Genomic DNA, 13,023 nt, shown 5'->3' with positions numbered 1-13,023 from the left:
CTAAGGGCTCTAGACAGGACAAGGAACCTTCCAAGGCCGCCCAACGTGACGCCTTAAGGCGCCACAAAGCGTTGGAAAAGAGTTTGACCGGCGTTCAAGGAGTCCCGCCGGAGCCGTCAATACCTCCTCCTCCAAACCCTTCTACCTCTGCTCAATCTCTCCCCTCAGACCCCTCTTCCCTACCTAGGCGCAGTTAGCTTCAGGGTCTTCCGACCCCGGACCTCCGACCAGACGGACCCCGAGCCACCTTTACACCCACAGCCGCTGGTCTGCGCCACGATGAACCCTCTACCTCCGAGGTTCCACCTCACATCAGGGCTTGGATGGAATCAGCCATCCGCCAGGGCATAGCAGAGGGACTACAACACATGACAAGATCAGGCTTCTCTCCGCGAGCCTCCGAGCACGACTCGATATCTATCAGATCCCTTCCACAACCGGTCCCCCAGTTGATCAGGTACTCTCTCAGAGGGACAGCCCTCCTCCGATTGGGGCCCAGGTGGAGGAGGAAGGGGACTTTGGGGATTTCAGGGGAAGAGGAAGAGGATTCCCGGATGGGATCCTCCCGCTACAGTGAACCCCTCTTAGAGGCTGACATCATGGAAGGGAGATGTCGGAGGACGAGGACCCTTCTCCCGACCAACCCTCCTTTGGGGGCTGTTTAAACCGCATATGTTCAAGTCCCTCCTCCTTAAGGCCAAGAATGTCTCTGGCCTTCTTTCACAGTCCGCTGCAGAAACCCCCCTGTCCCAGAGGGCCCGGAAGACTCCATTTTCACCCAACCAGTGGTGGAAGCTGAGGTCATCCCATCCCCTCCCATCTTCGTAGATCTGGTAGCGAAGCAACTTACCTCCTCAGGGACCCCTCCCACTCCCTCTAGCCAAGACAAGAGATTCTTTAATCTCGATTCGGCTCTGTCTAACCTCCTGAATATCCCGGAGGTCGATGACCCCATTGTGGGTCTAGCCTCCTCCTCTACTCCCTAGTGAGGCCATAGAGGCCTTGAAACCTGAGGACAGGCGGGCGGAGCAGGCGCTACGCAGGGCTCACCTATCTGACGCCTGGGCCATTAAGTCAGCTACGGCCGCCTCATTTTTCACGAGGTCCTCATCCACTGGCTACGTCAGCTCAAGGACCACATCCCTGCTTCCAATCTCAGAGCTCACCAGGATATAGCGGTTAGTGGCTGCAGCCGAGTTCTCGGCTGACGCCACTTACCAGTCGGTAAAATTTTCTTCCAGGGCCATCCGTCGCATGTCACGGCTAGACGCATGCTATGGCTCAAACACTGGCAGGCGGACGTAAAGAATAAGGTCAAGCTGGCCACTGCCCCCATTACGGGAGATAAACTGTTTGGCCCAGCTTTGGAACCACTGCTGGTCGAGGGCCGCAGTAAGAGAAAGTATTTGCCCTCCCTTTTTCGAAGGTCGGAGGCCAGGGGCTCTCAGCCCTTTCGGAGGAGCTTTCCACGCCCCTTCTACCAACCCCTTCCCGCCCAGATATCCTAGACCCCCTTCCTTCCGATCCCAGGACCGCTGGGACCCGGGCGACAGATCCAGACGCGGTGGCGGCTACAAGAGACCCTTTCGGGGATCGGGAGGAAGGCCCTACCGCAGAAGGTAGAGCCTCTTCCTCCCCCCGTTGGCGGCCGCCTCAGCCACTTCGCCGCCCAATGGGACATATCCACTTCCGATGCATGGGTTAGGGACACAATCAGGTTTGGCCTCGCCCTGGAGTTCAGGTCCGCTCCCCTGATTGTTTCTTCCCTCCCCTCCTCAAGGGATCCCTCCAAACGTGCACTAATGGATGCAGCCATCCATCATCTTCTTGACATCCAGGCCATTCAACCTGTCCCTCCGGATCAGAGAGGAAAGGGGTTTTACTCCCATCTCTTTGTGGTGCCCAAACACTCTGGGGGTTGGAGAGCCATCCTGGACTTGAAACGGCTCAACCGTCACCTTATCCAGCGTAGATTCAAAATGCACACTTTGCAATCAATTCTTTTAGGCACCAGGCGGGAGACTGGTTATCTTCCATAGATCTTTCGGAGGCATACCTCCATATTCCAATCAGGCCTTCCCATTTCAAATTCCTCAGGTTCTGTCACAATAGCCTTCATTATCAATACGTGGCCCTTCCTTTGGACTGGCCTCGGCCCCCGGACCTTCACCAAGGTCCTGGCGGCTCTGGCGGCTCATCTCAGGAGCGTTCCTGTCCGCCTCCACTGCTACTTGACGATATCCTTATTCTATCCCCGTCCAAATCCCAGGCAGTCAGGGATACCAGGGTCACTCTCTCCACCTTACAGGCACACGGGTTCCTAGTCAATTGGCAAAAGAGCCAACTTACCCCTTCCACCCGAATCAACCACTTGGGCGCCATAATTGATTCGGTTTCTCAAAGAGTTTTCCTCTCCCAGGAGAGGTTCCTTAGCATTCAGGCCCTGGTCAAACAGATCAGGCGTTCAAGGAGGGTGGCCTTACTGGACCTCTCTAAATTGTTGGGCAAAATGGTGTCATGCATCTCTATTATTCCCTGGGCCCGTCTACACAGCAGATCCCTCCAGTGGTTCCTGCTCCCATTCCAACGATCCGGAAGAAGCAACTCGAAGGCCAGAGTCAGGGTCCCTCCAAGGGTCCTCACGCTCTTCTATGGTGGACCAATCCCGCCATCAACAGAGGCCATCTCTTCGCGGAACCTCAACGACTCACCGTCACTACGGACGCAAGCCTGTCCGGTTGGGGCGCTCATCTCGACTTCGCTCTCGGCTCAGGGCAGATGGTCGCCGTCCGAGCAAAGGTGCAGCATCAATTGGCTAGAGCTTCACGCTGTCCATCTGGCCCTGCGCAGTTTTCCTCAGATCCGCAAACATCACGTCCTCGTTCTCACGGACAACGTCACGGCCAAGGCCCATATCAACAGGCAAGGCGGCACCCAGTCCATCCAGCTAATGAGGAAGCCGAGCGCCTTTGCCGCTGGGCAGAATCCAACCTCCTATCACTAAAGGCCGAACACATCTCCGGAGTAGACAATACTCAGGCGGACTGGCTGAGCAGGGCCACGGTGGACCAGGCAGAATGGCGTCTCCATCCATCCCTGTTCGAGGAAGCGTCCAGAATATTCGGCCTTCCGGTGGTGGATCTCTTCGCCTCCCCGTCCAACACTCAGCTTCCACGGTTCTTCTCCCGGTATCCATCTCACCGGTCGGAGAATCACAATGCTCTGCGCTGCCCATGGCCCCCAGGGCTCCTATATGCCTTCCCTCCGCTCCCGTTAGTTCCCAGGGTAATACAGAAACTTCTTCAGGAGAGGGCAGACCTTCTCCTGGTGGCTCCCTATTGGCCCAGGCGACCGTGGTTTGCGGATCTCCGCAATTTATCGGTAGCGCCCCATGGAGGATCCCCGGACAGGGTCTCCCTCTCTCAGGGGCCCTTCTGCATCCGGAGCCTCAATGGCTCCAGTTAGCCGTCTGGAGGTTGAGCGGATCCGTCTGACTAGTGAGAATCTCTCGAGTCAAGTCATCGACACTATTTTGGCCGCTAGGCGACCTTCCACTACACGAATTTACGATGCCACTTGGAAAGGGTTCTGCAAGTGGTGTGGCGGGTCTCAGATTGATCCCCTCTCTCCCTCAGTGGCTCAGATCCTAGATTTTCTTCAGGAAGGCCTCCGTAAAGGCCTCGCACCTAACACCCTGAGACGACAAGTTTCTGCCCTCTCAACCGTGGTCTCCTGTGATAACTACGGTTCCCTTTCTCATCACCCCGAATTAGATCTTTCCTTAGGGGTGCCACCAACCTGTGCCCTCCCACTGTTCACAGGTTCCCCACATGGGACCTCAACAAGGTCCTCGTTTCTCTCACTCGTTCCCGTTCGAACCCTTGAGGGATTCATCCCTTCAGTTTCTCACCTTTAAGGTAGTTTTCTAGTAGCTATTACTTCTGCTCGTCGTTTCGGAAATAGCAGCTTTGTCAGTTAGGAGCGATCTATGTGTATTCCACGCTGATCGGGTGGTCCTTCGTCCTGACCCCACATTCCTACCCAAAGTTAACTCTCCCTTCCATAGGTCACAGGAACTGGTTCTACCAAATTTTTGCCCTAGGCCCTCCAGGGCAGGGAGGTCCTCTGGCACACCCTAGATGTTAGAAGGGCCTTGCGTATATATTAAGCGCACTCAATCCATGCGAAGGTCGGAATCCCTCTTCCTATCCTTTCAACCCAGGTCACTGGGGCTTAAGGTTTCTCCTTCCACCATCAGTCGCTGGATCAGGGCTACTATTGCGAGGTGCTACCTTTCCCATCCTCTGCCCGCTCCGGGTGGAATAACCGCCCATTCCACCAGAAGTGCAGCCACCTCGGCGGCCTGGGCCACGCAAGCCCCCATCGCTGACATTTGTCGGGCAGCCACCTGGACCTCTCCGTCCCGTTTATCAGACATTATAAAATAGATACGTGCGCCTCAGCGGAGGCCTCTTTTGGCCGACGGGTCTTACAGAGGGTCATCAGTGATCCGGAGGGGCCTTCGGGCCAGACGGAGTCCCACCCGTAGGACAGCCCAGCTTTGGTATGTCCCAGTCTCTGGATGCTCCGAGCGGCTCGAGGGAGAATGGGCGTTGGTTCTTACCTGATCGCCCCTTCTCGGCGAGCCGCGAGGAGCATCCAGCCCCACCCTAATTTCTCCGTCTGGTGGGGAATCTTGCTTCAGCCAAGGAGCCAATAGTAGATTAGATAGAATTAATAACCTCTCTTCTCGTTATCGCAAAAACTGGGGAGCTGCGCGATACCACGTGAGGGGCGGAGCGTTTCCTCATCTAAAGCTCAGCCTGCAAGAAGAGGACTCAGAAGCACATCCCAGTCTCTGGATGCTCCTCGCGGCTCGCCGAGAAGGGGCGTATCAGGTAAGAACCAACGCCCATTTCAGTCTATTCCTCTCACTTATCAAAAGGTGAGGCATGAACTAAAGTCTCTTAACACTGCTTAAATAGAGTGAATTAGCTTGAGCCTAAGGCTGGATTTGAACAATACAATTTGTACAATCTTAGTTAATAAATTAACCCATTTTCTGGGTCTGTTTAATATAAATAACAATAAACTAAATACACGGGCTAACTTTGCAGAATATCTAAACCATACATACAAAAGCAAAAAAAGTCAAGCCTTGCACGCTGTGTAAAGGCATCCACTAAGTCTTTAACTGAGATAATTAATATTGGAAGAACATAGCAAACAAGCAGTTCTTTATGGATAATACACAGGCTTGGGTTTTTCTTTCTTTCTTTTATGTCAGCCGAAGCTGTACCCTGTCCACAGTGGATCTTTATTGGTTTCCAAATTTTCTCAGGATGATTTTTGTATCTTGGCTAGAATGAGGTTTGTTGTGCCAGAAGCTTCTTTAGAATTTGTGGTAGTCATTCACTGACCGCTTTGTTTATCTTTATTTACTGGTCAATTTAGGGACTGTTTTAATAAGCAAGTTAAATATATTTTAAAAGAAATTATAAATGTTCAGGTGCTGCCAGAAGCATTGCTTTGTTTGCGGTATCAACTGAGAAAGTTGTGAAAAAAATAGGGGGTAAGTGCTGTTGAACAATTGGGCATGTTATTGGGAAGTTGCTTTCTTTGCATAAGACTGTAAGGTGATGGGTAAAGTACCAGCATTTTGGGATTTACTTTGAGCTTTGCCTGCATCTGTGCTTGCCTGGAAAAATAGTGGCTTGGTGCAGCTATCCAAAATAAAAAAATTATTAGGGAGAATGGGCTGTTTTACCTTCATCAACGGACAAAAGCTGCTCACCTATTCTAATAGCGTGTGTGTGTGTGTGTGTATACGTGTACACATACGGAGTCTAGTTTCTTCTCATGTCCGTTTCTTTAGAAAGATCAGATGGTTGCTTTGCCTGGCTTTGAGTTGACGCAGAAAAGACCTGGGGTTTCTGGAAGAGAATGTAGGCATCCCTTCTTTTTGCTTCTGAGTTCGCTTATGATGTGGTGCTGCCTGAAAGCTGGGGAGGCTGGACAAGAGCAGTGCTTCTTTGTTTGGGGTTCCTTGCAGAGATGAACTAGATGGAAGCTGCCTCAAGTTCCGTATAACAGAAAGGAAAGAGAGGCATGGACTCTGATCTCCTACAATTCTCTTCTCTTATAGTTGCCCCAGATACCATCAACAATCATGTGAAGACATGTCGTGAGGAGCAGAAGAACCTGCATTTCTTTGCTCCAGAGTATGGCGGTACGAATACGAGGGTATTGGGACCTGCAGTTCTGTAATAACTGCAGAAAAAGTGTTCAGTCTGTTCTCTCTGCCTTAGAGATAGCTTCTAATTATTATTCTTTGTTCCAGAAGTTGCACATGTGACTACAGCAGTGGACATCTACTCCTTTGGAATGTGTGCATTAGAGGTAAGTGGTGGGCAATTTAATATATGTACACCTGTACACAGGACCGTGAAATTAATTCCATGTTAAGATTATCTGGCAAATCGAACTGTGCTTTATCTTCCTTCTTATACAGGTGGTTCTCGGTTTACAACCATTCATTCAGTAATCCTTTGAATTTACAGTGGTGCTGAATGTTGCGGCCATCGCAGCATCCCTCGGAGTAGTGCGATTTTAATTTGGGTGCTTGGCAATTGCCTCACAATTTTGACAGTTGCAGCATCCTGTGGTCATGCGATCGCCACTTGCAGCCTTCACTGCCAGCTTCCCACGGGCAAAGTCCGTGGGGAAGCTGGCAGGAGGTTGCAAGTGCTGGTCATGTGATGTGGCATCTAACACCTGTATGTGGGATTTACTTAATGACTACAGCTAGAGCTGCTGTTGTAAAGAAGATGGGATAGTTTTTGTTATAACTTCAGGGTTTGGAGAACAGGCCCAAAGAGGTTCCATTATTTTTTCTCTTGTTTCCTTCCAACTAAGACTGTTTCTAAATTCCTTATATGATGTGAATCCTGAGAGGCTCTTGTTTGAAGGAATATATGACTAATAAAATTAAATGGTTGAAATGAAAGCAATTTCTTTGTTGACAGTAAAAATTAATCTAGTGGAAAGATAAAAATAGCTGTGTTGCTTTGGTTCACATATAGGGTGATGAGAAAAAAAATTATGTGGTGGCTGATAAAATTGTCTGATAAAAGGTGAACCTCTCTGGTGATCTAAAGATATTGGCCATTGACATCTGTTTCTATGCCGATAGATGGCAGTGCTGGAGATCCAGGGAAATGGCGAGTCTTCCTATGTGCCACAAGAAGCTATTAACAATGCCATCCAGTTGCTAGAGGATCCATTACAACGAGTAAGACTGTCCACAGTTCTTTTCCTTGCTTTCTTCTTCAATTCTTTTCCCAGTTCTCAGGACTAAGCACAAAGTTTGGTCTCCTTTTTCCTTTCTAGGAGTTTATTCAGAAGTGCCTGGAGCCACAACCTAGCAAACGGCCCACAGCTCGTGAGCTTCTCTTCCATCAGGCTTTGTTTGAAGTACCTTCTCTGAAACTTTTGGCAGCCCATTGCATTGTGGGTCATCAGCGTGAGTATAGCCAACAGAAGTCTGCAGACGGTTGCTAAGAAAAAAACCCTTCACTAGTGTGTAAAAATAATATTTTGTATGAAATGAATGTGTAGTTCAGTAACTAATCCATCATAATATATCCAGAAATACCCCTAAATGAAATTACAAAGCAGAAAAACTCAAATCTACTAAAAGAAGGCAGCCAAGATGAACAGAGAAGTCAATAATAGCTTCCTTTGTATCTAAGCAAGATTGATCAGCCTGACAAATGAGTTTTGGATGCTCTCCAGTGGTGGGCTGCAAATTTTTAAAGAACCGGTTCTCTGGCTGGGTAGACATGGCCGATTGGTCATGTGACTGCATAGGTGACGTCACTCATCACACCCAACCCTGCTTCCCAGCAACTCGCCTCAAAGGCAGAGGTAGGATTCAGCTGGTTGGGGCTAATTCCATCACTGGCTGCCCCTGCCCCTGCCAGGTTTTCTGCCTGTTTTGGGGATGTTTGGGGACATTTTTCAGGTTGTTTTTGGCCTGAAAACAGCCAAAAAACGACCCTGAAAACAGCCCAAAAACAGGCCGAAAAAGAGGTGGGGCCAGGGCCAGCCAGTGGTGGGATTTTCTGGTTCGCTGAACTGCACCTAATCTTAACTGTGAATGGACAGCAGCCTGCCTCTGATGCTCTCACATATCTTCTCCTAGTGCCTCACAGTCATTATTCAGGCATTAGCAACCTACTTTCTCAAGATTGAGTTTCCATTATCATAATAGATAAATGAGGGAGATGTGTGGTTCAGAGATACGAAAAACACATAAATGTGGGTGGACTTCAGTCCAGCTCTCTTCATTTGGATAGTAGTAAAAAAGACCCAATAAACAAATATTAAATAGATTGTCTAAAATAATATGGTTTGGGGGGAGGGGAAGAGACATTGTAGTTTATCTCTAGAGTATCAGTTTGCATGGAGAGGGTGCCAACTTAATTCCGGGTAATGGTTTCAGTTAAAAGGATTAAATTAGCTAGGGTAATGTCTATTACCTCAATGAGATTGATCTCTTCCTAAGAATATAAAATATCCAGAGAGAGAGAGAGAGAGAGACTAGTATATGTGCAAAATTTTATAAATCTTCCTGTTGCACTTGTCTACCTATCCTTTATTTTTTGTTTGTATCCTGCCTTTATTATTTTTACAAATAAACTCAAGGTGGTGAACATATCCAACACAACTTCCTCCTATTTCCCTCACAACAACCCTATGAGGTGGGTTGGACTGAGAGAGAGGGAGAGAGAGACAGAGACAGAGAGATTGACCCAAAGTCATTCAGCTGGCTTTCATTTTTTTCTAAACTAAAAATAGTTTGTTTTTGTAGAAGGTTATATTGCTGTCAGTATTAATGCCCCTTTTTGGTACAAAATTAAAATACTTATAACCACTTAGGCTCCCTCAGTATATGTGTGAAGTTAAAATTTGCTGCACCAATGTTTAGAATTATGCATCAGTTTGAATTTAACATGTTCATTCCTCATGTGGACATCTTTTTAGAACACAATTTTAAAGTGTTTAAATTTTCATGATACTGAATAGTTAGTTCTCCACCTATAAATCATTTTCATCCCATCATTTCATGCTACCGGTTCTGCCCAACTATAGAACCGGTAGCTCTGAAGAGCAGCAGACACAGAACCGATGTTTGGCTCACCCTGCCGCCCGCCTAGGCTGTTATCTGACCTTTATTTCCTGCTTTTTCAACCTCAGTTGCTTTGCGCAGCACAGCTGAGGTTGAAAAAGCAGTAAAAAACTGGTGTTACTGGTAGTAACACCAGTTGAATCCCACCCCTGGAGCATAGTTAGTCTTTTACTGTATTTCTTAAATCTGCTTTTTAAAACTCTTCAGGGGAAAAATGGGAACCACATGTTTAGGGAACCACTGGTTATAACAGAGGGTTAGTAAAGGAAAAACAGTGTAATGTGTACGTTTTATTTTGTGATAGACATGATCCCAGAGAATGCACTTGAAGAGATGACCAAGAACTTGGACATGAGTGCTGTACTGGCTGAAATCAACCATGCTGACCGCGATGGTGTCCGTATGATGTGAGTTTGAATAGTTGGGAACTGAAAGGGGAGAGCGAGCTTTGAGGTGGAGTTTTGGAATTGAGTATTTCTCTGGTTCCATGCAATGAATTGAGGTCAGCAGAATATTAGATAGAATGGGAAGCAGTGGACAGTTGGCTCATTAAAAGGTGGGTGTACTTTATGCTGTAAAAGCTAAATTGGTGCTCTGCCTTGTCCTAGATTCTCACAGTCCCCAGCGCTGGAACTAGACAAATTCTTGGAAGATGTGAGGTATGCTCCTTTCTCCTGTAATGACTCTCAGTGGATTCTGCTACTGAAACTAGCTAATGTCCTGGGCAAGCCAACCTGGCCCCTTTGTTGTTAGTTCACTGAATTAGCAGGCAATACATAGAGTTGAATTATTCCGTTTATGGTTCCACAGAAATGGAATTTATCCACTTACTGCCTTTGGGCTGCCCCGACCTCAGCAGCCCCAGCAGGAGGTGGTGAAATCTCCCATTGCCCCCCCATCAGTAAAGACTCCAACACCAGAGCCAGCAGAAGTGGAGACCCGCAAAGTGAGTGGCTGCTCCCTAATCCGCATCTCCTTGGCTGATAATAGTAAAGCCTCACCTTACCACACTCCTTTGTAATTTCCAGGTGCTGTTGATGCAGTGCAACATTGAATCAGTGGAGGAGGGCGTGAAGCACCATGTAGGTATCTGCCTCAAGCTGGGTGACTTATCTCAGTCTAGGGCTTCCATTTGCCTACAATGGCCTATTCCCTTTTGGGGCAGAATTCTACTTAGTGTTGAACACACTGAAGGTGAAAATGCAATTTCCTTTTTTCTTCTATGCCCCACCTTTCTTTCAGTTGACACTGCTGCTGAAACTAGAAGACAAATTGAATCGGCACTTGAGCTGTGACCTGCTGCCCAGTAAGTCCAGTCTTCTCTTCTCTTCTCTTCTCTTCTCTTCTCTTCTCTTCTCTTCTCTTCTCTTCTCTTCTCTTCTCTTTTCCATCTTAGAAAACATACCAACTCTCTCATTTTCCTTCCTTAGGTGACAATATTCAGGAACTGGCAGCTGAATTGGTTCAGTTAGGATTCATCAGTGAGGCAAGTATCAGTCCTGTTCACCAAAAGATTTATTTTCTTCTTTTTCTGGGGAACTTCACTGTAGCCAATAAGAGTATAGGAACAGGTTTTCTTACAGTGTTTTTTTCCCCCATTCTTTTGCAGGCTGATCAAAGCCGGCTTAGCTGTTTACTTGAAGAGGCATTCAACAAGTTCTTCTATTCGCGGAATGGGGCACTGGCAGCTGTCACCGTGTCATCATAATGGCCATCTTGCTGCTAGCAGGTGTACCTGCTCTGCATCTGTGTAGGGTACTACTCTAAGCCGCTGCCACCACCGTTGCCAGCTTGGATGTGCCTCCCGCATGTGTTATAGCCAGGTCCTGCAGACAATCGTTGCCAGTCTTAAAGGCAGGGGGGCAAGGGTGGTGGGGGGAGGGCTGTGTGCCTTGTCAGTATTATTTTCCCTGTGGCCAATGGCCTTCCTTTCCTCTCTCTCTTTTGGGGCTCACATGCATGGAGTTTTCTTTTGCTTGAATTGTACAGAGGTTTTTTTTTTGCACAGCACAGAAATCTGTCTTGTTATTTAAAAGGGTGGGAGGGATGGAGAAGTTAAGTTCTACCCCGTTCCATGCTGGCCCTCCACATTACACATGCACTCTCTAGCCCCATAGTCATTGCCTTACCCCCTCCAAATGGACTCTTCTCCTTCCCACAGTTGCTTCATGCACCAGCCTTGCTTCCAGTATCCTTGGCTGCATCTATTGTGTGGTGTGAGGGTTCCCTCTGGTCAATAGAGGTAGTAGATAGGAAGTTCCAGTTCAGATAGCAGGTGGCAAATGTGAAACCATCTTTTCCTTTAGGATATTATCTAATGCCTGCAGGCTTGGGGCCAGTTTATCAGAGAAATTCAACTCTTCCTGTGCTGGAGCTGTTCCAAGTGTCATTTCTGTTCCTATTTTTAATAAATTGTTTTGTAAATAATTAACTGCAACCTGTTTGTGATTAGAATCTGGGAATTGGAATCACGGAGTTAAAAGGAGCCACTTAAGGCAATCTCCTGCTCATTGGGAAAGGGCAGGAGTGGTTGGTTGTTGGGCTGTTTGTACTCCTGAAGTTTCTTGATTTCTGCTTTCATATTTTAAAAGGGATTATCTCATCCAGGTTGAATCTAAACCTCTCTTTGGCCTCTGCTTATTCACCAAAAAAATGCTCACAATTTTAGCCAGCTTTTGCTTTAAAAAGGCAAGAAAAATGCTCTCTTGCTTTCTGGGAACTATGTTCTACAGCAAATATAGGTTCTGGGTTGTGTGACTTCTCTGAGTTTGTTTTTTTTGCAGGCATGTCTAGGTAACATCTGAAGAAGATCCTATTTTATGTAGGCTCACATCTGCAGACCTCCCAGTATTAACAATTCTATGTGGAACAGGAAAAAAATTTCCAATGTTGAGATGATTGCTTTTACGAATGAAGACAAATATATGTGTCCCAGGATAATTGCAAGATCCAGTTTGGGTTCCTCCCTGGGACCAGAGGTTTAGTCTTCTGAGCTTTCAGACTCATGTTAGAGCCCATCCTCAGGGAACTTCTCTCTACCAGAATATGTCCTTTGAGCTGTTCTGTTTCCTATTTGTGTGGTGCTTTCCTATTGGTTGATTGATATGTTGACAGCCAGTGATTGGTTGTTGTATCCTTGTGCTGCCAAGTCCTCAGCTTCTAAGTAGCTGATTACTTTTATCTTATGCAGCTCCTGATACAGATAAAAGGTACTTATAATTCTATCTAATGGTGAATATGCAGACTGTAAGTTGCAGCTCTTGCTCCCTTTTAATGTATAGCATCACATGGGTTGCATCAGTCAGCTGAATTGGACTTGGGGACCAGGTGTTAGCTCCTTACCTATATCATTCTATTTAATTGAAACCTCAAAGGGTAAGAACACAAGTCTCTTTCTAGTGCAAGAGGCTTAAGAGTATTGCATCAGCACTTGGTATGCAAAACAGTTTGAATGTAAGTGACTTCAAGATTGAAAGAGCAAGTTTTGATCTTTTGGGAAGTGTTCTAAGGTTGGAACACATGGTCAAATTAGAATGAAAAAAATGAATTTGGAATGTAAACGTATGCTGAATTCAGACTTATTCTACATAGCATGATAATCACTGCTTTCTATGTGAAATGGGTGAAGTATGGGGAAAAAGTAGTCCTATTGCATTCTGCACCTTGAAACTACAGAAAAGCCTTGACTCTCATTAGCACATCAGTATTCGCCAACCACCTAAAATCAGTAGGAAGCACTTTGTTGCCATGTTAAGAATAGCACAGTGACAGTATGGTTGCATAGTAATTGGAAACTTTCTGAAGGATTAACTGGTCTCACCAGGAGGCATAAA

The 13,023-nt window shown here is 47.1% G+C and overlaps 1 protein-coding gene across 5 annotated transcripts in view; it reads left to right on the top strand.

Annotated features, from left to right (window-relative positions):
• Positions 1-11,617, top strand: part of NRBP1 (nuclear receptor binding protein 1) — a 28,465-nt gene extending 16,848 nt beyond the window's left edge. For 3 of the 5 annotated variants that reach the window (XM_026671619.2, XM_087947711.1, XM_087947819.1), the window contains 11 exons: positions 6,146-6,229; positions 6,341-6,399; positions 7,193-7,291; positions 7,390-7,522; positions 9,495-9,597; positions 9,799-9,849; positions 10,001-10,136; positions 10,219-10,272; positions 10,433-10,496; positions 10,621-10,676; positions 10,800-11,617. In XM_026671619.2, coding sequence (XP_026527404.2) covers positions 6,146-6,229; positions 6,341-6,399; positions 7,193-7,291; positions 7,390-7,522; positions 9,495-9,597; positions 9,799-9,849; positions 10,001-10,136; positions 10,219-10,272; positions 10,433-10,496; positions 10,621-10,676; positions 10,800-10,898 — 938 coding nt within the window. In that variant the 3' untranslated portion in view covers positions 10,899-11,617. Of the gene's footprint in view, positions 1-5,509; positions 5,573-6,145; positions 6,230-6,340; positions 6,400-7,192; positions 7,292-7,389; positions 7,523-9,494; positions 9,598-9,798; positions 9,850-10,000; positions 10,137-10,218; positions 10,273-10,432; positions 10,497-10,620; positions 10,677-10,799 lie in introns of all 5 variants that reach the window. The other 2 variants (XM_026671618.2, XM_087947604.1) reach the window with 1 other exon arrangement.
• Positions 11,618-13,023: the final 1,406 nt, after the last annotated feature.

This window comes from Notechis scutatus, chromosome 1, assembly GCF_049901735.1.
Source record: "Notechis scutatus isolate UNSWTSFEM ecotype Mainland chromosome 1, rNotScu1.2, whole genome shotgun sequence".
NCBI lineage: Eukaryota > Metazoa > Chordata > Lepidosauria > Squamata > Elapidae > Notechis > Notechis scutatus.
The sequence above is the reverse complement of the archived record's forward strand: the minus strand, read 5'-3'. Positions and strand labels throughout refer to the sequence as shown.